The sequence below is a fragment of the Pristiophorus japonicus genome, chromosome 8 (assembly GCF_044704955.1).
Source record: "Pristiophorus japonicus isolate sPriJap1 chromosome 8, sPriJap1.hap1, whole genome shotgun sequence".
Classification (NCBI taxonomy): Eukaryota; Metazoa; Chordata; class Chondrichthyes; family Pristiophoridae; genus Pristiophorus; species Pristiophorus japonicus.
Window position 1 is genome coordinate 26,554,676 of NC_091984.1, and position 25,625 is coordinate 26,580,300.

The 25,625-nt window shown below is 42.4% G+C and overlaps 1 protein-coding gene across 1 annotated transcript in view; it reads right to left on the bottom strand.

Moving 5' to 3' along the window:
- Positions 1–479: 479 nt before the first annotated feature.
- The window catches only part of LOC139268030 (putative RNA polymerase II subunit B1 CTD phosphatase rpap2), a 105,395-nt gene continuing 80,249 nt past the window's right edge, over positions 480–25,625 (bottom strand). The window contains exons 3-4 of the mRNA XM_070886008.1: positions 6,112–6,266; positions 480–737 (exon numbers count right to left, since the gene is read on the bottom strand). Of these exons, the coding sequence (XP_070742109.1) occupies positions 6,122–6,266 (145 nt within the window). The 3' untranslated portion in view covers positions 480–737; positions 6,112–6,121. The remainder of the gene's footprint in view (positions 738–6,111; positions 6,267–25,625) is intronic.

Here is a 25,625-nt window from a genome sequence, read left to right on the forward strand (position 1 = left end):
GAGAACCATCTGTACTTTATTTTATTTATATGGAGTTCAAAAATATAAAGCAATGTGAATGAAGATAATTCCATTTAGGTTTTTATTTAACTTTTCAAAAATTGGCAAGCTATTAGATTTAGTGGAGTTATATTTACTTCATTATGAGCTAAAGGATGGTGATTTACAAGGGGAAAAGCTTTACTTTACTGAGACATTCAATGCATGTATTTTCATGACTGCTAACGTAACTAAGTAACCTTCATATCGGGTTGAGATGGGTCTGTCAGTTTTTCACTCCTTTGAGGTGCGTGTTTAAAACCCTTCCCAATCCAGAATTGACAGCGCATTACAACTAAGACTTGAAGTTATGTTTTAAGAGGTACAGAATCTTAAAATTTCTGGACGGTCAGATATATGTCTTACCTACTAGCCTATCAGGTTGCTGTTGTTACATTTCCCACCAATACTCAACGTAGTTAAAATGCATCAGACAAATAGTAGATAAGGAATATGTTTATTTTAGGTAATGCAATCCAACATGATTTAGATCTTTTTTATTGAAAACAAGTACCTTAAATATAACCAGTATATTGAGGTTAATCATCAAAATAGAATTAAACACTATAAACTTTAAATCATAGAAATACATCACATTGTTTATCTTTTATGAGAAATATTGCTTGATTCTATTACAGTAAGATGGAATCTGAGGCTCCACTGAAACAAGATCAAGTGTGACCAATCTTCTTGTCGATCTAGGATAAAACCAAAAATTGCAATTAAACTCCAGGCAAGCTACAGGAAAGTAAATACATTAAGTTGCCAGTCAAATAACTCAATGATGCCCAACACTAATGTGTTGTATTGTCATATAAATACTCCAAAATTGACACCAATTTGGCATCCTTCATCAAAATAGATATGGGGATAGAAGACCCTGAAAATAGGTCTATATTTATTTAAATACAAGAGATAACAGATAAAGTAGAATATTGGGGACAACAGCAAGGAGGTTACACTGTATTCCAATTGACTAATAGTGAGATTACTACAGCAGTCTATGGATCTCCGGGCTCCCACAAAAGTGATCACAGATAATCAAGGTATAAGTATCTGAAAGGGTCTTTATTTAAGTTATAAATGGAAATTTTGAAATACCTTGGACCGTCAATTTTGCTTCCAGCGAAAACAAAATTAAAAAAATTAGAACACTAAGAAAACTGGATAGGGGGCAATACAAAGCAATTCAACACAACTTGCAACATATGTGTCATTCTGAACAACATTATACTCCATATGCAAAAAGAGACGGTGTAGCTTACCAATGAGAAGAATCAACATACCTAGTCCTTTTTTTCCCCTCCTCTTCATTTGCCCTGATAGACCATTCTTCCCCCCCCCCCCCCCCCCCCCAAAGGTGATGGTGGACCTTACCAAACTGGCCATTCTTCAATTATGAGTTAATTTGACCCTGGAATGGCATTTACATGACCCTCCCTTCCTGCACCATACAATGGTAGTTCTTGTCTAAAGAAGGTAGAGAAACAACATAATGGGCCTGAAATTCCGGCCTTGCCGGGTCCGTACAGAATACGTAGGGACCTGGCAAGACCCTGTAAAAGCCGGTTTTCCGATCCGTCAAGTTTCAGCTGGACAGATTGTCCACATCCTCACAGCCAGGACATTCGCACGGGCAAGATTGTGCTCTATTTGACCATCTCTTGCCCAGCGAATGTCCTTAAAACTCTTGCGCCTGGTAAAAGCAGGCGCATAGCCTACTTTTACCAGCATGAGAGTTTTAAAACATATAAAAATAAAATTTTAAAACACATTTTTATATCAAAAACCCGGCCCACTAAGGTAAGTTTATTTTAAACCCTAATTACAACACTAAAACATTTTATTAACTTTAATTTCAATTATTGTTAAATATGTGAGGTGTTTTTTTTTTGGGGGGGAAAAGGGGGTGTTCTCATTGATAGTAATAGGAACTCAGAGTTATGGAGCTCCTATTACTATGAATGAGAATATTTTACCTTGATTAGATGTCCAGGCCCATGTGACTCCAGCTTCAGTTACGTACCCACAAAACGTGACGCGCTCCGATGCACATGAAGAAAAGGCCTAAAATTGGAATCACTGATGGGCTCCCAGGCAAAAGGTAGGTGCGCATCTTTTTTCTTTTTTTCAGGCGACCAACAGGATTACAGGCCCAACAAAATGTAAATGAAATATTAATTACGTATAGAATAAGTAGTAGTCTGAATGGGATGAAATTTGGAAAATGAAGAAACTTTATATGGTAGGGAATGTTAATTTATTCCTCGTCCAGAACCCTGGACATACACGATCATACCTCAGTCGTATGGAGGGAAAGAAGGCTGACCCCATCAGTTTATAGCATACAAATCACTTGCAGTCAAAACAATTCTGTCAATACAGATTGTACAAAACTCTCCCTCAGATTAAATGAACCTATGATTGTAAATTATACAATATCATGGGAGGAGGCAAAAGTGTGAGGAAGGCACTAAGAAGCAGCGCTATTGATATCTTCTACTAAACAGTCACCGTTTAGAGATGTATGCATCCCTTGTGATATTAAAAAAACCTTAAGATCTGACCTATACTTATCTGTATAATAGAGAATCTGCCCTCTAACTCACAAGCTAGTGGCCAAAGTTTCGGAATTGTGATTTCCTGCTAAAGTGAAATTTAAAACTATTTTAGGCAGGAACCTTAAATGAGAACTATCCAATGGCTGTTGAATGACAGTTGCAATTAAGGCATGGCTGATCAACATAAGCACCTAGGGTTCACCAACTCTCCTGGCTCAATCAAGTTTAATGCACACGCCAGGCAAAGGTGGAATCAGACAGAATTGGTTTTTTGCACATCCCTTGTAATACAGGAGGTCCTATTCCCACACAAGCAAATTACCTGTATATGAAAAACTACTGTATAGCTACATTATGTTCAACTGGATTTCAAACTTAATACAAGTGCTCTGGAATTTGGCAGATTTCATAAAATAAAGTAATATGGATGTTGCCATCTAGCACCCAGATGGCCTTACTTTCATTTTGTGCTGTGTGCTTGGTCAACAAAAGATTTTGTCAAAGTATTTAAGGTTTCCATAACAAAACCCAACAGCCCTTCTGTTAACGCCCACTCGCTTCAACAAGCAGGCTGTCAGAGAGAAACCTTTAAGGTCTTGCTACATAATTGGATTCTTCAACTCAAATGTAAGCTCTATTTATATGGATAATGGGTGCATACTCGAATTGTAAGGCAGTGACTAGTGGTGGCCCACAAGGATCTGTGCTGGGGCCTTAACTGTTAACTAAGTCATTAATAAATATAGTGAACACAACAGAGAGCCATATATCCAAGTTTGCTGATGATACAAAGATTGGTGGTACAGTAAATAGTGTAGACGGGAGCTTAAAATTACAAAGAGACGTTGATAGATTGAGTGAGTGGCTAAAACTGCAGTAGATGGATTTCAATGCAGGCAAGTGCGTGGTCATCCATTTTGGCCCAATAAAGGATAGATTAGAGTATTATTTAACTGGTGAAAAGCTCGGAACCGTGGAGGTCCAAAGAGATTTAGCAGTCCACGTACACAGATCACTAAAATATAGTGGTCAGGTACAAAACATAATCAAAAAGGTTAATGGAATGTTAGTTTTTACATTTAGAGGGCTAGAATATAAAGGGGAGGAAGTGTTGCTCCAGCTATACAAAGCCCTGGTTCGACCACATCTGGAGTACTGTGTACAGTCCTGGCCACCACACCTTACAAAGGATATATTGGTCTTGGAAGGCATGCAGCGCAGATTCATCAGAATGTTACCAGGCTTCCAAGCGTTAAATTGAGAGATTACATAAACTGGGCTTGTATTCCCTGGAGTATCGAAGTATAAGGGTGATTTGATGGAGGGTTTTTAGGATTTTGAAAGGAATTGATAGGGTAGATAAAGAGAAAGCTATCCTGCTGGTGGGGGAACAAGGGGACATAACCTTAAAATCAGAGCCAGGCCATTCAGGAGAGAAGTTAGGAAACACTTCTTTGCAAAAAGGGTGGTAGAAGTGTGAAACTCTCTCCCACAAAAAGCAGTACATGCTAGTACAATTAATAATTTTAAATCGGAGGTTGATAGATTTTTGTTAGACAAGGGTATTAAGAGATATGGAACCAAGGTGGGTGGACCGAGTTCGGCTACAGATCAACCATGATCTAATTGAATAATGGAACAGGCTTGAGGGGCTATTTCTCTCTATGGCCTATTTGCGTTCCTATGCTCCTAAGTGAGATTGAATGGCTCACTATGACCGTATTCAAGTGGAAAATACGTAATAAGGAAGCAAAGATAGTATCAATTGTTAAATGTAATAATTGAACAAATCTTAATAAACAGGGACAGCAATGAAGAGTGACCACAATGAAGCAAACAAGAAAAATAATGGATGAGTTATCCCGGAGAAAGAATCTTTATATTGCACAGGAAGAGTCAAATGGGTACTATCCTGGTATCACTTATGCCAGAAACAACTTGGAGGAACTACATGTATGTTGATTGTCCGCATTGGTAATTTATGTTTACTCCTATAATACTGAGGATACCAAATGAGGAATAATAAAGTTTTACATGTTATTAAAGTGACAAATAAACATTAATGGACAAGGAGAAATATAGGGCACCAAGTTTCCACATGATTTGCGCCTGATTTTTTAGGAGCAACTGGTGGAGAACGGACTATCTTAGAAATCGCAATTCTCCACATTTTTTTTTCTGCAGTTCTAGTCAGATAGAACATTTCTACTTTGGAACAGAATTTTTTCTTCAAAAGGGGGCGTGTCTGGCCACTGACGCCTGATTTCCAAGTTTCCACAGTGAAAACGTACTCCAAACTAACTTAGAATGGAGCAAGTGAAGATTTTTGTAGAACTGAAAAAACCTGTTCTACACATTAAAAAATCAGGCGCAGGTTATAAATTAGGCGTCCAGAACGAGGTTGGGGGGGGGGGGGGGGGAAGGGAAGTCATTAAATTCTATAATAAATCCGTATTTATACTTATACAAATAAATCCAACCTGAATAAACATTTATAAGCAAAGAAAAGATTAAATAAACCATCTTCCTACCTGTGTGAAAGTGCTTCAGGCAGGCCTTTTGGGACCGAAGGCTGAACGGGCCGGCCCGAGACTTCGGGCAGGGCCCGTCCCCAGCACCAGATTTACAGGTAGGTGGCTTCAGTTCGGTTCGGGGGGAGGGAGAGGGGGGGGGGGGGGAGGGAGAGGTCAGGTCGGATCCAGTCCAGGGGCGGGGGAGGGAGCGGGAGTCGGGTCGGGTCCAGTCGGGGGGGAGCGGGAGCAGGAGCGCGGATCGGGTCGGGTCCAGTCGGGGGGGGGGGGGGGGGGGGAGGGGTCGGGTCTGGGGGGGGGGGGGGAGCGGGTGTCGTGTCCGATCCAGAGGCGGGGGGGGGGGGGCGGGTCTGGTCGGGGGGGGGGGGGGGGGGGGGGAGGAGCAGGAGCTGGCCGTGGGAGGAGCCTTATTCACGCAGCCCCAGTGAGGCCATTCGGCCAGGGCTAGGGGCTGCGTGCTTCGGGCCCCTCCCACACAGTTTCGGGCGCCTGGAGCTACTGCACTTGTGTGCCGACTGTAGAGCGCATGTGCAGAGGTCCTGGCACTGTTTTCAGCGCAGGGACCTGGCTCCGCCCCCCCCCCCCCCCCCCCCACAGCTCGTGCTGCGCTGCGCCGAGGGCCAGAGGACTTGCAGGGAGGTGGAGAATACCGAGGATTTTTTTAGGCGCTTTGTGGTGCGAAAAACGGGCGTCCAGGTCGGGATTGCACCGTTCTAGGCGCGTGTGGAAACTTGGGCCCATAGGCACACAGATGTTAATACAGCAACAGCAATCTACCTTCTGCTGTTCAAAGTTTAAAATTAAGAATTCGCTCATAGAATTAATTGCCATAACTAAAAATATGTATAGTTTAGCAGTAACTAAATGTATTATATCAGTGCAAGATTAACAAGCAGTAGTTTAACATTTGCTTAATATAATTTTGTAACTTCAAGCTATGATGGTATTTTATTTTTGTTTTCAAAACATCGGTTCCTGACCTCATCATTCTCAATTGTTATGACATTTGAAAATGTTCTTCAAGTTCGAGAGGTCTTCACTCTGAATATGAAATTCTTTCAGAAGAGTAGATATGAACAGTTCTGAGGTGAGCTTCTGCAGAGACTCCTGAAGTAGTGAAATCTTCATGGTTAGCCTGCATCAAAATAGATATTCAGATTGTAGGAACATTTTAAAAACAGGTTTGAATTTTCTCAAGATTGAAACAGTCTCCTTTAAAAAGATTTTCCAGCGATTAAAAAAAAAATCAATTTTTACACATCTGCCAGTAAGCACATCAAATATGATGAGCTAAAAACGCTCAAATGTTGAAGATCAATAAATAGTTATCAACTAATCAGAACAGTATATTTAGACTATTCATGAATCTGGGACACAAAATGAAGCAACCTCAATTTACACAGGTTATTCTACACATGCGTTTCCAACAGAAAATGCATCCTCCTCAGTTGCTTATCTTGCAAAACCTGGGAAAGATGATGGGAAAAAGGCACTACAAACTTTTCAAGAAATCTTAAAATCAACTATTTGAACTTGAACCTCAAAGTATACCACCACAAACCAGGATAGTTGTTTTTCACCTTTAGATATAGGAATCTTCAATTTACAAGATCCATCTTGCAGAGATTTCTCCATACAGCTAATTTATTAACTTCACCACTGCAATATTGTCTGTCCACAAAGGGATTGACTGGAAACCTAAAAAAGGAATCGTCATCTACAATCTATTGATAAGATATTGTGATTCTTTTTATAAAATGCTTCATGTTCTCAGTAATGGATGTATTTTTTGTAATTTCTAATGAAAGTGATGGCCATTACAACTTGACACCTCGAAAAGTTTGTATTTATTTTGTGCAATTCAACATATTCAGGACTTCCTAAAGCACTTTACAACAATGAATTACTTGTGAAGTGTAGTCACTTATTTTGGTAGAACAATGGCTCTCATTCCATCCCTGTTCCATTCCATAGAATACAACGTGTATTTATATAGCACCTTTAACATAGTAAAACGTCCCAAAGCACTTCACAGGAGTGTTACCAAACAAAATTTAACACCGTGCCACATAACGAGATATTAGCACAGGTGACCAAAAACTTGATCAAAGAGGTAGGTTTTAAGCAGTGCCTTAAAGGAGGAAAGTTAGAGATGTGAGTGATTAAGGGAGGGAATGGAGAGATTAAAAATCAGGTAAGTGCAAGAAGCTAGAGTTGGAAATGCGCAGAGATCTCAGAAGGTTGTAGGGCAGGAGTAGGTTAGAGAGATTGAAAAGGGCGAGACCACTGAGGGATTTGAAAACAAGGAGAATTTAAAAATTTGGTGTTGTCAGACGGGAGCCAATGTAGATCAACGAGCACAGAGGTTATGGCTGAATGGAACTTGGTGGGAGTTAGGATATAGGCAGCAGATTTTTGGATGAGCTCAAGTTTATGGAGAGTGGAAAATAGGACCAATGACCACAATATTAGCTGCCAGACAATTACTGGGCAGCTGCAGAACTAAGTAGTATGCATGGGTCGGAAGTTTCAACAACTCTTGGACACAGACGCCCCTTCGGGACCTTCCCCATCACTTTCCTCTGATCACATCTCTTCTTTTAATCTCACCCCCTGCCGTGTTTTCACTATCCCCTCTGACCTTCCTCTCCCTGACCCCGAACAATCAGTCCTCAGCAAAGGCCAGAACTTCATTCTCTTACGCCCGCATCTTAATGAATTTCATGCTCGGTATGATGCTGACCTCCTTTGCCTCCATGCCCATTTCTTCGACCAGAAGTCTTCCCCTGCATAGCTGACCCTTTTGCCAGAATTCTCGCTCTACCTGGAACCCCTCCTTCTGGCCTCTTGCCCTCTCTAGATCTCTTCATTGCGAAAATCGACCATCTCAATTTCTCTGCTCCCCTCACTCACTCCAACCTACTTCCCTCTGAACTTGCAGCACTTTGCTCTCTCAGATCCAACCCCAACTTTGTCATTAAACCTGCTGACAAGGGTGGCGCTGTTGTTTGGCAAACCGGCCTCTAACTTGCAGAGGCTGACACTCTGACATCTCCCTCTACCTCTCCCTGGGCCATGACCACACTACCAATCAAATCATCATTTCCCAGACCATCACTGACCTCATCTCCTCTGGAAATCTTCCCTCCAGCCACCAACCTCATAGCTCCCCAACCCCACACAGCCAGTTTCTACCTCCGTCCCAAGATCCAAACAGGACGGCCCTGGTAGACCCATCGTTTCAGCCTGTTCTTGCCCAACAGAACTTATTTCTCGACTCTTGTCCAGTCTCTTCCCACCTACATCCGTGACTTCTCCGATGCCCTCCACCACTATTAGTTTCCAGGCCTCAACCGTCTCCTTTTTACTATGGGCGTCCAATCCCTCTACACTTGCATCCCGCACCAGGATGGCCTAAGGGCGCTCTGCTCCTTCCTCGAGCAGAGTCCCAACCAGTCCCCATCCACCATCACCCTTCTCCGCCTGACTGAACTTGTTCTCACATTGAACAACAACTTCTCTGACTCCACTCACTTCCTTCAAATTAAAGGCGTTGCTATGGGAACCCGCATGGATCCTAGCTATGCCTGCCTTTTCGTGGGATATGTTAAACATTCTTTGTACTAGTCCTACTCGGGTCCCCTCCCTCACCTCTTTTTCCGTACATTGATGCTATTTCCTGCCCTCGCCCTGAACTAGAAAATTTCATTCACTTTGCATCCAATTTCCAGCCTTCCCTCGGTCCATCACCGACTTTTCCTTTCCTCGACTTCTGTGTCTCCAGTGGGCTTATACTGACAAACATTCACTATAAGCCCACTGACTCCCATAGCTACCTGGACTACACTTCCTCCCACCCTGCATCCTGTAAGGAATCCATTCCAATCTCCAAGTTTCTCAGTCTCCATTGCACCTGCTATGAAGACACCACCTTCCACACTAGTGCCTCGAATATATCTTCCTTTTTCCTCAACCGAGGATTTCCCTCCGCCGTTGTTAATATGGCCCTCGACCATGTCCATTCTATTTCCCGCACCTCTGCTCTCACCCCTTCCCCCTCCCTCTCAGAACCATGACAGGGTTCCCCTTGTACTTACCTTTCACTCCACCAGCCTCCACATTCAACGGATCATCCTCCGCTATTTCCGCCACCTCTAGCATGATCCCACCACCAATCACATCTTCCCCTCCTCTCTCAGCATTCTGAAGGGACCACTCCCTCCTGGTCCATTCCGCAGACACCCCCAGCACTCCCTCCCAAGGCACTTTCCCATGCAAACGCAGGAGATGCAACACCTGCCCTTTTACCTCCTCCCTTCCCACTACCTAGGGCCCCAAATACTCCTTCCAGGTGAAACGGCGATTTACTTGTGCTTCTTTCAATTTAGTATACTGTATTCGCTGCTCACGATGTGGTCTCCTCTACATTGTGGGGAGACCAAACGTAGATTGGGTGACCGCTTTGCGGAACACTTCCGTTCAGTCCACAAGGGTTCATTCTCTGGTTGGCAACCAGTAACTAGTGGGGTGTAGCAGGGATCAGTGCTGGGACCCCAACTATTTACAATCTATATTAACGATTTGGAAGAAGGGACTGAGTATAACGTAGCCAAGTTTGCCGACGATACAAAGATGGGAGAAAAAGCAACGCGAGAGGAGGACACAAAAAATAAGTGAGTGGGCAAAAATTTGGTAGATGATGTATAATGTTGGAAAGAGTGAGGTCATCTCACTTTGGCAGAACAAAAATCAAAGAGCAAGCTATTATTTAAATGGAGAAAGATTGCAAAGTGCTGCAGTACAACTGGACCTGGGGGTACTTGTGCATGAAACACAAAAGGATAGTATGCAGGTACAGCAAATGATCAGGAAGGCCAATGGAATCTTGGCCTTTATTGCAAAGGGAATGGAGTATAAAAGCAGGGAAGTCTTGCTACAGCTATACAGGCAATTGGTGAGGCCACACCTGGAATACTGCGTACAGTTTTGGTTTCCATACTTCCAAAACGATATACTTGCCTTGGAGGCAGTTCAGAGAAGGTTCACTAGGTTGATTCTGGGGATGAGGAGGTTGACTTATGAGGAAAGGTTGAGTAGGTTGGGACTCGACTCATTGGAATTCAGAAGAATGAGAGGTGATCTTATCGAAACGTATAAGATTATGAGGGGGCTTGACAAGTTGGATGCAGAGAGGATGTTTCCACTGATGGGGGAGACTAGAACTAGAGGGCATAAGGGGCCGGCCATTTAAAACTGAGATGAGGAGAAATTTCTTCTCACAGAGGGTTGTAAATCTGTGGAATTCGCTGCCTCAGAGAGCTGTGGAAGCTGGGACATTGAATAAATTTAAGACAGAAATAAGACAGTTTCTTAAACGATAAGGGGATAATGGGTTATGGGGAGCGGGCAGGGAAGTGGAGCCGAGTCCATGATCAGATCAGCCATGATCTTATTGAATGGTGCAGCAAGCTCGAGGGGATGTATGGCCCACTCATGTTCCTATTTCTTATGTTCTTATGTTTTTAAGGGTGACCCCGATCTTCCGGTCGCTTGTCACTTTAATTCCCCACTGCACTCCCACTCTGACCTCTCCGTCCTCGGCCTTCTACACTGTTCCAATGAAGCTCAATGTAAGCTCAAGGAACAGGACCTCATCTTTCGTTTAGGCACTTTACAGCTTCCTGGACTCAACATCAAGTTCAACAATTTCAGACCATAACCTCTGCCCATATTTTGTTCCTTTTCCTACCTTTTTTTTTTCCTTACAAATGCCCCCCCCTTATTTTTTTCTGTTTCCTATGGTAGCTGGTAATTATTCCGTCATTCACACCCTATCTAGACTCATCTTTTGTTTCCTAACTTGTGCCATTAGCATCTCAATTTGGCTCATCATCCCGTTTGTCTCTCAAATCTCTCCTGCCTTCCACCCTATCACAGACCTTCCCTTTTGTTCTTTCCTCCCCGCCCCCTTTCAATGCCCCTTGCACTTCCTTAAGAATCTGTTACATTTCAAACTTTTGCCAGTTCTGCAAACGGTCATCGACCTGAAATGTTAACTCTGTTTCTCTCCACAGATGCTGCCTGACCTGCTGAGATTTCTAGCATTTGCTGTTTTTATTTCAGACTCCAGCATCTGCAGTATTTTCCTTTTGTATGAAGTATGCATGCTACTTCCTAAGATGCCATTTCCCCAGTTTTAGTTTTATTCATCTTTCATTCCTTGCTTTGTATAGAATCATAGAAATTTACAGCATGGAAGGAGGCCATTTCGGCCCAACGTGTCTGCACCGGCCGACAAAGATATATCCAGCCTAAACCCACTTTCCAGCTCTTGGCCCGTAGCCTTGTAGGTTACGGCACTTCAAGTACTTTTCAAATGTGGTGAGGGTTTCTGCCTCTACCACCCTTTCAGGCAGAGAGTTCCAGACCTGCAACACCCTCCGGGTGAAAACATTTCCCCTCAAATCCCCTCCTACCAATTACTTTAAATCTATGCCCCCTGGTTGTTGACCCCCATGCTAAGGGAAATAAGTCCTTCCTATCCACTCTATATAGACTTCTCAGTTTTATGCACCTCAACAAAGGTTTCCCCTCAGCCTTTTCTGTTCCAAAGAAAACTAAACCCAGCCTATCCAATCTTTCCTCGTAGCTAAAATTCTCCAGTCCAGGCAACATCCTCGTAAATCTCCTTTGTACCCTCTCTAATGCAATCACATCTTTCCTGTAAGATGGGGACCAGAGCCTGCAATTCTCTTGCTGTGGCCTAACTACTGTTTTATACAGTTCAAGCAGAACCTCCCTGCTCTTGTATTCTCATCATTATAGGCAGTCCCTCAAAATCGAGGAAGACTTGCATCCACTTGTATTCTATGCCTCGACTAATAAAGGCAAGTAGTCCGTATGCCTTCTTAATCACCTTATCTACCTGGCTTGCTACCTTCAGAGATCTGTGGACATGCACTCCAAGGTCCCTTTGTTCCTCTACACGTTTCAGTGTCCTACCATTTAATGTGTATTCCTTTGCCTTGTTATTGCCCTCCCCAAATGCATTACTTCACACTTCTCTGGATTGAATTCCATTTGCCATTGTTCTGCCCATCTGACCAGTTCATTGATATCTTTCTGAAGTCTACAGCTTTCTTCTTCATTATCAACCACAGCGCCAATTTTTGTATCATCTGCAAACTTCTTAATCATAACCCCTACATTCAAGTCTAAATCATTGATGTATACCACAAAAAGCAAGGGACCTAGTACTGAGCCCTGCGGAACCCCATTGGAGGTATAGTTCAGGTCATCAGTCTTAAAACAGGTCAGAGGGGACTTTCAAATACACAACCATAAATTTCTGATCTAAACCAACACAGTATTATCCTAAAAACGATTTCCATTATTCACTTTACTGATGCATACAAATGTCATTGCATACAACTTCAGCAAGTTTTGACATGATGCAAGAACTGTAGAAATCTTGTGCTTCATTCAGGCTTGCAAGATGTCAAGTTGAACACTATTTGCCAATCAGTGTTATTATCTGAAATAGCCTGCAACATATGGGCAATGTAGATTTTTCTATCTACTGCAATTTTCTGTAAACAAGCTGCTGAGGTTATATAAACAGACATAAATGCACAACTCTTTTTATAAAAAATTGAACAGGGAGGGCAGTCATGTGCATGTCAAGGAACCATCCCACGCTATGCTATCAAGAAATCTAAATACAATAATTAATTTTATTAGAGCAAGTAGAACAGCATTTTCCAGGTTAAGAAATATCTTCTTTCTTGTAGCAAAATCCTGAACAGGATTTCTCAGCAGTGCATTGTACCAAAGATCATAAACACCCTATTGAAAGATTTTCTACTTCCAAATTAATAAAACTTTTCTGAGACAAGACATTTTTCTAAAGTTTTTTTTTTAAATATAAAATTCTGGTACTTTATGCTAATTTTTGATTCCTCTGATTTGCTCCTACAAATTTAAAATTACAGTTTGGATTGGCAATGATTACAAAAACATTCATTCAGTCACCTGATGCTGAGAGAATAGGGCTCATTTCACATCTGTTGACAACCAGTGCAATTTAGTGGAAACACACTTGAATTATTTAAGAAGCTTAGAAAGAGAAGGAACTAAAAACATTAGAAACGATGGATTTAAAGATACAATTGTCACTATTATTTTGTAGAGATTTTTAAATGTTTAATGTTCCACAACAGTTAAAAGCACATAAATGCTTCAATAGCATTCATGTAGTGCAAACACAGCATTTGTAATATTTAACGTGAATAAATGCAAGAGGAGTGAACGGAGGTATATACTGAAACATTTGAAGACCAAGTTCACGCAGATTACATGGTTCTCAAAGCAATATACAAGACAAGTCAAAGTGACAACTGTTGTGTGTGCAACACCTTGTAACCAGCATTTTACCGCCACCAGAGGGCGCATCTATTGGAGTCCCAAGGGATCCCAGCATCCCTTGGGAGCATTGCATATAAGCAGGCCTCCCATGCTGTGCCAGCACTCGAGTCAGAATAAAGAGACAAAGGTCACACTTACTCAAGTCTATAGTACTCAGTCACATTGCTTTATTTGAGACATAACAAAATATATAAAATAAAAAAATCTGGTACTGCAAATAGATCATACTGTGCAAACACAAATCAGGCTCAATGTAATATAAAACAAAGTTGAGGAAGGGAGGAAATGGTCTGAATGTTATTTCAATTATTTTTATCCTCCCAAAAACCTATGCTCAAGAAACATAGGCCCCAAGTTTCCACACGCGGCGAAAAAGGCACACCTCAGAGGTGGGCGCCTGTTTTTTGCGCCGGAAAAAAAGTGCGGTATTCTCGAGCTCCTTGGAGCTCGATGTCTGCTTGGCGCGGTGCACAGGGGGCGGAGCCTACCACTCGCGCCGATTTTGTAAGTAGGAGGGGGCGGGTACAATTGAAATGAGGCTTCTTGGTGCCGGCAATCCTGCATGTGCGCGTTGGAGCGTTCGCGCACGCGCAGTCTGAAGTAAATATTGGCACTTGGCCATTTTTAAAAGTACTGCAGAAAAAGTGAAGATTTGTTTCTTGGACCCCTGCAAAGGCTTGTATTTTAATTTTCTTAATATTTCTGTGTGTGAGGGAGTGCTTTTAGCAGCACTGCTGAATAAATCACCTGCTGAAATCAGTGAGTTCAGCTTTTCACTGTTAAACTTGCAGAACCGGTGCCTGCAAATTAAGGACTGTGTGTTTGGAGAAATAAAAGTGCCAATTCAAACTTTGCAATGGATCAACTTCCACCAAGAACAAAGAATTTCTTGCATGAGGAAGCAAACCATTGCATAATATGTGGTGCACCCATTCTGCAAATTTAAATATAAAGATGTCGATGTGGCTGCCTCTCCCTGTCCAAATGGCCTCAGTCAGTCCCCCTCACAGCTCGAAGGCTGCTGCTGTTCTTTCTTCGGCTCCCGACCAGCCACTGACGCCGCTGCAATCCCATGGCCGAATGGCCTCACGTCCGTCCGGGTGCTGTATCTTCGCGGGGAATGAAGGCCTGCCTCAAGCACCGCAGCTCAGCTCGAAGGCTGCTTGCTGCCTGCCGCTGCCGTCGAGACGAGACACTGACGCCACACCCCTCCCTCAAGCACTGCAGCTCAGCTCGAAGCTTGCTGCCTCTGCCGTTGAGACACTGACGCCACACCGCTGCCTGTCTCCAACATGAAAGGCCTGCCTGAAGCACTTTCACACAGGTAGGAACATGGTTTATTTAATCTTTTCTTTGCTTATAAATTTTTATTCAGGTTGGATTTATTTGTATAATATTTGTATAAGTATAACTAAGGATTTATTGTAGAATTTAATGATTTCCCTCCCCCCCACCCACCTCGTTCCTGACGCCTAATTTGTAACCCACGCCTGATTTTTTAAAAGTGTAGACAAGGTTTTTTCAAGCGTACAAAAATCTTCACTTACTCCATTCTAAGTTAGTTTGGAGCACGTTTTCACTGTGGAAACTTTGAAATCAGGCGTCAGTGGCCGGACACGCCCCCCTTTTGAAAAAAAAATTCTGTTCCAAAGTGAAACTGTTCTACCTGACTAGAACTGCAGAAAATTAAATGTGGAGAATTCCAATTTCTAAGATACTCCGTTCTACACCAGTTGCTCCTAAAAATCAGGAGCAAATCATGTGGAAACTTGGGACCACAGAAAATAGGTGCAGGAGTAGGCCATTCGGTCCTTCGAGCCTGCACCATCATTCAATAAGATCATGGCTGATCATTCCCTCAGTACCCCTTTCCTGCTTTCTCTCCATACCCCTTGATCCCTTTAGCCGTAAGGGCCATATCTAACTCTCTCTTGAATATATCCAATGAACTGGCATCAACAACTCTCTGCTGCAGGAAATTCCACAGGGTAACAACTGAGTGAAGAAGTTTCTCCTCATCTCAGTCCTAAATGGCCTACCTCTTATCCTAAGACTGTGTACCCTAGTTCTGGACTTTCCCAACATCAGGAACATTCTTCCCGCATCTAACCTGTCCCGTCAGAATCTTATATGTTTCTATGAGATCCCCTTTCATCCTTCTAAACTCCAGAGTATAAAGGTCCAGTTGATCCAGTCTCTCCTCATATGTCAGTCCAGCCATCCCTGGAATCAGTCTGGTAAAACTTCACTGCACTCCCTCAATAGCAAGAACGTCCTTCCTCAGATTAGGAGACCAAAACGGAACACAATATTCCAGATGAGGCCTCACTAAGGCCCTGTACAATTGCAGTAAGACCTCCCTGCTCCTCTACTCAAATCCCCTAGCTATGAAGGCCAACATACCATTTGCCTTCCTCACCACCTGCTGTACCTGCATACCAACTTTCAATGACTGATGAACCCTGACACCCAGGTCTCGTTGCACCTCCCCTTTTCCTAATCTGCCGCCATTCAGATAATATTCTGCCTTCGTGTTTTTGCCCCCAAAGTGGATAACCTCACATTTATCCACATTATACGGCATCTGCCATGCATTTGCCCACTCACCTAACCTGTCCAAGTCACCCTGCAGCCTCTTAGCGTCCTCCTCACGGCTCACACCGCCACCCAGTTTAGTGTCATCTGCAAACTTGGAGATATTACATTCAATTCCTTCATCCAAATCATTAATGTATATTGTAAAGAGCTGGGATCCCAGCACTGAGCCCTGCGGCACTCCAGTAGTCACTGCCTGCCATTCCAAAAAGGACCCGTGCATCCCGACCTTCTGCTTCCTGTCTGCCAACCTGTTCTCTATCCACGTCAGTACATTACCCCAATACCATGTGCTTTGATTTTGCACACCAATCTCTTGTGTGGGAGTATCATTTGCCAGTCTATTCTAGCCAATTCACGCCTCATACCGTCAAAGTTACCTTTCCTTAAGTTCAGGACCCTAGTTTCTTAATTAACTGCGTCACTCTCCATCTTAATAAAGAATTCTATCATAGATTTGATTTAATGTGATAAAAAGTAGAACTTTAGATCTGACATTACAGATTCAGAATCTGGGATACATTTCATTCCTTAAAAAAAATTGATTAATATAAAATTATGACCCTGAATTTGCGGTCGGAGGCATACCTCCGGAATACACCTCTGACCGCGAAATATTTCTGAACGTACCCCCTGGCTCCACAGCTATGCACAGTTCGGATCTCGGGTCTGCAAGAGAACGCCCGAATAAAGACTTATGGATCCAAGGGACGCAGGCACTTCGGAAGCGTCCTTGGGATCACGAGGGCCAGGTTCTCTAATGAAAAAGGAGGATTCTATTGCAGTCATTTCTGAATGGAATCCCCTAATCGCATGCAATGGAATCATAAGAACATAAGAAATAGGAGCAGGAGTAGGCCATTTGGCTCCTCGAGCCTGCTCCGCCATTCAATAAGATCATGGCTGATCTGATCCTGGCCTCACCTCCACTTCCCCGCCCACTCCCCATAACCCTCGACTCACTTATCCTTCAAAAATCTATCTTTCCCCACCTTAAATATATTCAATGACCCAGCTTCCACAGCTCTCTGGGGTAGAGAATTCCAAAGATTCATGACCCTCAGAGAAGAAATTCCTCCTCATTTCTGTTTTAAATGGGCGACCCCTTATTCTGAAACTATGCCCCCAGTTCTAGATTCCCCCATGAGGGGAAGACACCGTAAATTCTCAACCTATATTTGCAATAAAGGCATCTACATCTACCCTGTCAAGCCCCCTCAGAATCATATATGTTTCAATAAGATCACCGCTCATTCTTTTAAACGCCAAAGAGTATAGGCCCAACCTGTTCAACTTTTCTTCATATGACAACCCCTTCATCTCAGGAATCAACCTAATGAACCTTCTCTGAACTGCCTCCAATGCATGGCTCCGGTTGGGGAGGAGTGTAGATGTTTTCAGTATAAGGGGTGGTGCAGTTGTGCGAGGCGGACTGGTTGGGCTGGGTGCTCTTTGCCTTTCCGTCATTGTTCATAGGTTTATATATAACCTTTAGGGCTGCTGACCAAGGGCCGTACGGCTCTTTGTCGGCCGGCGCGGACATGATGGGCCGAAATGGCCTCCTTCTGTGTTGTAAATTTCTATGTTTCTATCCTTCCTTAAATAAGGAGACCAAAACTGTATGCAGTACTCTAGGTGTGGTCTTACCAACGCCCTGTACAATTGGAGCAGGACTTCCCTGCTTTTATACTCTATCCCCTTTGCAATAAAGGCCAGCGCTCTATTTGCCTTCCTGATTACTTGCTGTACCTGCATGCTAACTTTTTGCATTTCATACACAAGGACCCCCAGATCCTTTTTGGGAATACCTGCGGAGTACACCTCTGACCCGCAAAATATTTAGACAACTCTAATAAATATAAATTTTCTGATTTTGAAAAATATAATTAAAAATCCCTTAATTACACCAAATATAATAAAAATTTACTTTTCTAAAAAATAAATTTTAAACATTTTAAATCCAGGCCAATATTTGCATAAACTAATTTTAAGTGTTTGTGCATCATTTTTTATTTTAAAATTTTAAATTTAGATTTATATTAACCCTTATTTAAGAGTTTTGTGGGCAATTGCTGGGCAGTAGTTGGGCAAGTAGCCCAACTCTGTGCCAGCGAAAGTGATGTCTCAGTTGGTTCTGTAGATCGGTCAAGGCTTACCTTGACAGATCGCAAGTTCTGGGTTTGTGTGCATGCAGAAACCCGAAACTTGCGGGGCCCAAACAGGGATTATGATGGCGTTCGCTGATGTCGAAGATTCTCGACCTATACTTGTTCTTCGGTACAGCAGTTATCCATAATTGCACATGTTTTGAATAGGCTACTTACTGAACTGGAGTGTCTGGATGGATATTGTGTATAGGTGCCTCAGTGTGGCTGTGCTCAGTTTATTCTGATCTACAGAGGAATTAGCACAATGTCAGAAAGTGCCCAGGTGACACACAATATCCGAACAGAAGGGATCTTTTAAATAACAAACTTAAAAATAGCAAAAGAACTCTACATATTTTTAAGAACTATGTTTTGCAGCATATGACTATTTACAAGCACATAACCAAATCAAGCACACTGCAGGGGACTGATCAGTCCAGAGAAGTTGCCAGCAGGAGGTGCGGTGTGCAGAGTACATCTTCAGCTACTTTTAATCTAATTCTTGTGCTGCTGGCTCCCAACATTCAGACCTTGCACAGATAACAACTGCCATAAGCTCACCAGTTACTTTAAAAATAAATAAAACTGGCACTTAGGAAGCCTTTCAGAAGTAGGAAACAGAGCTAAAAATAAGATACAGGTACCTATCTATTTAAATTTCACCTCCATCCAGCCCCTATACTTCAGTAAGTTTATACAAAATATGAGCAGTTACTAATAACTGGTGATAATGCACAAAAGGAGGAGTGTAATTTTATATTCAAGTGTCAATTTCCTGTGGCGTTGCACATGGGGAGTAAAGAACAAGTGCAGTCTTTAGATTAAATGGGTTAGATGGAAGATGATAACTGGATCAGGGCATGCAGATGTTCCCCCATTTTAAAGTGACACCTGTCTTTATTTTTATCCAATACTTAGATAAAACCTACAGCAATTTGGGAAGCAAAGAATTAGAGTTAATTGCAGTATAGCGGTTTCTCTGTAGTACAGGCTGAGGTGCTACAGCATCACTATTGGCGGGAGGGTGTAATTACAGGTTGAGGTGCTATAGCATCACAACTGGTGGGAGAGTGTAATTACAGGCTGACAGTTCCCATTATAATTGTAATCATGGGAATTTGTAAAGGGAAAAGTTGATTCAGGAAGTGTTCAGTTACAAGATTATAAAAATTTGTTTTATTGGAATGCAAATTATGTCCCAAATATGAATCTATAATGCGAGAGATAAATTAACATGCTGTTTTGGCATCAGCATGATCCTTCTTTGACATCAGCACTTAGCGTGAAACAATTTGTGGCAGTGACACGACATTGGTACTTCACACGTGTGCTGACTAAATGGTCACACCAGTCTTCAATGCACTCAAATCAACTTTGCAGCCAGTTCACATGGAGATTAAATGCGCTATTTGAACAGTGCACTTAGGTCACCCTCCCAAGACCCAGTCTGGAATGTAAAACAGCTTCGAGAATGTGAATTGCTACATTTATAGCTGAGTAATCCATCCTTTCCTTCGGTATACTTCCCACACGGCTGGTAATCTACATCAGACTAACACTTCTGAGAAAAGGCAGAAGGACTTGTTTGAGTATGAAAAGCATGGTCTTGCCCAATTAAAGTCCTTCCTCTGCAGAAAAGTCAAAGTAGTAGCACAGATTATTTTATTGCAAAGAAACTGGGCCTTGAATCCAAACCCAGTTGGTTACTAGTTGCCTAGTCTCAGGTGGGGGCAGCAGTAGGGTGCTACAACTGGCCTCAATGAAAATACTAGCAACTGAGCTAAGCTGACACTCATGGGTCAGGAATATCGAGATGGAATTATTGGCGTGTATGAGTAAATAAACTTTGCGAACACTCCAGCATTTGTACTGAAGGAGTGCTGCATTTTTGGCCAAGATATTAAAGGTAGGTGTAATCTAGCTGTTGCTGTTAAAGATCCCATGACACTATTCAAAGAGCAGGGAAATCTTGGTGTCCTGGCAACATTTCTCCTTAAGACAACACTACCAATCATCTGAACATTCACCTTATTGCGGATTGCGAGGTCTTGCTGTATGCAAAGGCTCTGCCTTGTTTGCTGACATAATAACGAAAAGGAATTAATTGCAAGTCAAGTGCTTTGGGATGCTTCCGAGGGAAGCGATAAAATTCTATATAAATGCAAGCCTTTTTTTTCTTTCTTTGGGGAACAAAAAAAAGTCATGAATGGAACTGTGTAGCAAGGTATTCACAAGATTCATATTAGCATAGTTTCTTCAGTCATTATCACAACTTTTGAGCAATTGTGCATTAATGGTTGTTGAGCATTGCAAAATCTGACATGTTATACACATCAAGGGATCCTGATTATATTATATAAAAGGACTATAAGTATGACTTGAGTTTTCATTGGTTGTTATTAGTGGAAAGTAGTGTGGACTATTAGCTATTATTAGGACCCAGTCCTATGACCAGAGGTGTGCTAGGCCATCATTAAATATAATTTATTTTTGGTCATTATAATCTTTGTCGCTGAAACATTTGGCATGGTCTTATCTCACATGATGGGTGACATAGTGGTCTTGGAAGAGGTTCAGAGGTGAAGTACAAGAATCATTCCTAGTTTAAATAACTTTTAGTTAGTCAGAGAGACTCAATGAGCTGGGTCTATTTACTGTGGAACAGCGTAAATTGTGGATAGCGGTCGAGTCATGATGCTCCAGGCATCATGAATGTAGGGCAGGCTTGATGGACCTGCCAGTGTTCTCTTGTCCGTCATTTTTGTATGTTTGCATTTTAAATTGCCGTAAGTGGAAAAAAAGTGTCAGAAAATGCTATACTCCATGTAACAGGCTTTGCATAGCAGAAACAAAAACTAACTGCAAACAATTCAAGCCAATTCCTTCCATTACAAAGCAGCCTAGTGTCAAAGATCTTTCATCACTCAAATCATCACATGCTCACTACCTTGCTGTATCCAAAAGAAAGCCAATATAAAATCTAGCAAGGCAGCTTTGCTGAATGTAGTCTCCAGAGTAAAGAGTTTCCATTAAAAGTGATTAATATTTGATGGAAGGCAATGTCTATCTCGCAACCAATTTGAACACTTCAAAATGTTTGTTGAAGGACAGCAAGTGTATTAAAACACACTAATGTTTACAAATATAAATCTCAACTTATATAGTAAACAACACCAATTTCTGATTTGTGGTAAATCTGTCACGGCACTACTCAAAGACTGAAGTCAGATCCTATTACCTCAACATATTTTTAAAGAAATAAACATGGAGAATTTACAAAAGACATAAAATGAATTTGCTGCTCAAATATTGTCAGTTCTTCGGAAGTAATTAGTAAAATAGGAACAGGAAGGAGTAAGCCATTCAGCCCCATAAGCCTGGCCAGCCATTCTATTAGATTATCGCTGATTTGCACCTCAACTCCCTTTACCTGCCTTTGTTCCATATCCACTGACATACTTACCTAACTAAACTATCAAACATGGTCTTGAAAATTTCAATTGACAGCGCGCACAGCCTTTTGGGGGAAAGAGTGTTTCAGATTTCCACTACCCTTTGTCAAAAATTGCTTTTTAACTTCACTCCTAAAAGGCCTCTCTGTAATTTTAAGGTTGTTCCCCTTGTTTGGGATTCTCCCATCAGTGAAAATAGCTTCTCTGTATCTACCCTGTCAAATTCCTTAATCATTTTAAAGACCTCGATTAGATTGCTTCAATCTTCTAAACTCAAGGGAATAAACTCAAGTTTATGCAATTCGTAACTTAACCTTTTAAGCCGTGTTATCATTCTGGTGAATCTGTGCTGACCCCCCTCCAAGACCAAAATATCTTTCCTGAAGTGCCAAAAACTGAACGCAGTACTCCAGATGGGATCTGACCAAGGCTCCGCACAGATTAATCATAACTTCCTCCCTTTTCTATTACAGCACCCCCTGCGATAAAAGCCAACATTCCATAAACCTTTTTGATAGCTTTTTATGCCTGTGCACTAGATTTGAGAGATTTGTGTACAGATTCATCCAAATTCCTTTGGTCCTTCACAGTTCCTAGTTTGTCACCATTAAGAAAATATTTTGATTCTTGGGGTTCTAAAGTGGGTGACATCACACTTCCTACATTAGGTGAGTGGGCAAATGCATGGCAGATGAAGTATAATGTGGATAAATGTGAGGTTATCCACTTTGGTTGTAAAAACAGAGACACAGATTATTATCTGAATGGCGGCAGACTAGGAAAAGGGGAGGTGCAACGAGACCTGGATGTCATGGTACATCAGTCATTGAAAGTTTGGCATGCAGGTATAGCAGGCGGTGAAGGCGGCAAATGGTATGTTGGCCTTCATAGCTAGGGGATTGAGTATAGGAGCAGGGAGGTCTTACTGCAGTTGTAGAGCCTTGGTGAGGCCTCATTTGGAATATTGTGTTCAGTTTTGGTCTCCTAATCTGAGGAAGGACGTTCTTGCTATTGAGGGAGCGCAGCGAAGGGTCACCAGACTGATTCCCGGGATGGCAGAACTGACATATGAGAGACTGGATCGACTGGGCCTGTATTCACTGGAGTTTAGAAGGATGAGAGGGGATCTCATAGAAATATATAAAATTCTGATGGGACTGGACAGGTTAGATGCAGGAAGAATGTTCCCAATGTTGGGGAAGTCCAGAACTAGGGGACACAGTCTAAGGATAAGGGGTAAGCCATTTAGGACTGAGATGAGGAGAAACCTCTTCACTCAGAGAGTTAACCTGTGGAATTCCCGACCGCGGAGAGTTGTTGATGCCATTGGGTATATTCAAGAGAGAGTTAGATATGGCCCTTATTGCTAAAGGGATCAAGGGGTATGGAGAGAAAGCAGGAAAGGGGTACGGAGATGAACGATCAGCCATGATCTTATTGAATGGTGGTGCAGGCTCGAAGGGCTGAATGGCCTACTCCTGCACCTATTTTCTATGTTTCTATGAACTCCATCTGGCAGTTTTTCCCGATCACCTTATATCGCTTTGTAACTTCCATTTGCACAACTTACTTAACTCCTAATTTAGTGTCATCTGGAAACATGGATATGCACTCTATTCCTTCATCCAAGTAATTGATATAATGGTGGAAAGCCGAGGCCCCAGTACACATCCGTGGGAACATCGTCACATCCCGCCAGAGTACGTTCCCTTTATCCTGACTTTCTGTCTCCAACCTCTCAACCAATTCATTACCAACCCATACCACAAGATTATCTCCAATTCCATGCAGATGCACTTCATTTTAGCTAATAAACTCTTGTACAGAACATAGAAACATAGAAAATAGGTGCAGGAGTAGGCCATTCGGCCCTTCACCGCCATTCAATGAGGTCATGGCTGAACATGCAACTTCAGTACCCCATTCCTGCTTTCTCGTCATACCCCTTGATTCTCCTAGTAGTAAGGACTATATTTAACTCCTTTTTGAATATATTTAGTGAATTGGCCTCAACAACTTTCTGTGGTAGAGAATTCCACAGGTTCACCACTCTCTGGGTGAAGAAGTTTCTCCTCATCTCAGTCCTAAATGGCTTACCCATTATCCTTAGACTGTGACCCCTGGTTCTGGACTTCCCCAACATTGGGAACATTCTTCCTGCATCTAAGCTGTCTAAAACAGTCAGAATTTTAAACGTTTCTATGAAATCCCCTCTCATTCTTCTGAACTCCAGTGAATACAAGCCCAGTTGATCCAGTCTTTCTTGATAGGTCGGTCCCGCCATCCCGGGAATCAGTCTGGTGAACCTTCGCTGCACTCGCTCAATAGCAAGAATGTCCTTCCTCAAGTTAGGAGACCAAAACTGTACACAATACTCCAGGTGCAGCCTCACCAAGGCCATGTACAACTGTAGTAACACCTCCCTGCCCCTGTACTCAAATCCCCTCGCTATGAAGGCCAACATGCCATTTGCTTTCTTCACCGCCTGCTGTACCAGCATGCCAACCTTCAATGACTGATGTACCATGACACCCAGGTCTCGTTGCACCTCCCCTTTTCCTAATCTGTCACCATTCAGATAATAGTCTGTCTCTCTGTTTTTACCACCAAAGTGGATAACCTCACATTTATCCACATTATACTTCATCTGCCATGCATTTGTCCACTCTCCTAACCTATCCAAGTCACTCTGCAGCCTCATAGCATCCTCCTCGCAGCTCACACTGCCACCCAACTTAGTGTCATCCGCAAATTTGAAGATACTACATTTAATCCCCTCGTCTAAATCATTAATGTACAATGTAAACAGCTGGGGCCCCAGCACAAAACCTTGCGGTACCCCACCAGTCACTGCCTGCCATTCTGAAAAGTACCCATTTACTCCTACTCTTTGCTTCCTGTCTGACAACCAGTTCTCAATCCACGTCAGCACACTACCCCCAATCCATGTGCTTTAACTTTGCACATTAATCTCTTGTGTGGGACCTTGTCGAAAGCCTTCTGAAAGTCCAAATACACCACATCAACTGGTTCTCCCTTGTCCACTCTACTGGAAACATCCTCAAAAGATTCCAGAAGATTTGTCAAGCATGATTTCCCTTTCACAAAACCATGCTGACTTGGACCCATCATGTCACTACTTTCCAAATGCACTGCTATGACATCCTTAATAATCGATTCCATCATTTTACCCACTACCGATGTCAGGCTGACCGGTCTATAATTCCCTGTTTTTCTCCCCCTCCTTTTTTAAAAAGTGGGGTTACATTGGCTACCCTCCACTCCATAGGAACTGATCCAGAGTCTATGGAATGTTGGAAAATGACTGTCAATGCATCCGCTATTTCCAAGGCCACCTCCTTAAGTACTCTGGGATGCAGACCATCAGGCCCTGGGGATTTATCGGCCTTCAGTCCCATCAATTTCCCCAACACAATTTCCCGACTAATAAGGATTTCACTCAGTTCCTCCTTCTTACTGGACCATCTTACCCCTTTTATATCCGGAAGGTTGTTTGTGTCCTCCTTAGTGAATACCGAACCAAAGTACTTGTTCAATTGGTCTGCCATTTATTTGTTCCCAGTTATGACTTCCCCTGATTCTGACTACAAGGGACCTACGTTTGTCTTTACTAACCTTTTTCTCTTTACATACCTATTGAAGCTTTTGCAGTTCATTTTAATGTTCCCTGCAAGCTTCCTCTCGTATTCTATTTTCCCTGCCCTATCAAGCTTTTTGTCCTCCTCTGCTGAGTTCTAAATTTCTCCCAGTCCCCGGGTTCGCTGCTATTTCTGGCCAATTTGTATGCCACTTCCTTGGCTTTAATACTATCCCTGATTTCCCTTGATAGCCACGGTTAAGCCATCTTCCCTTTTT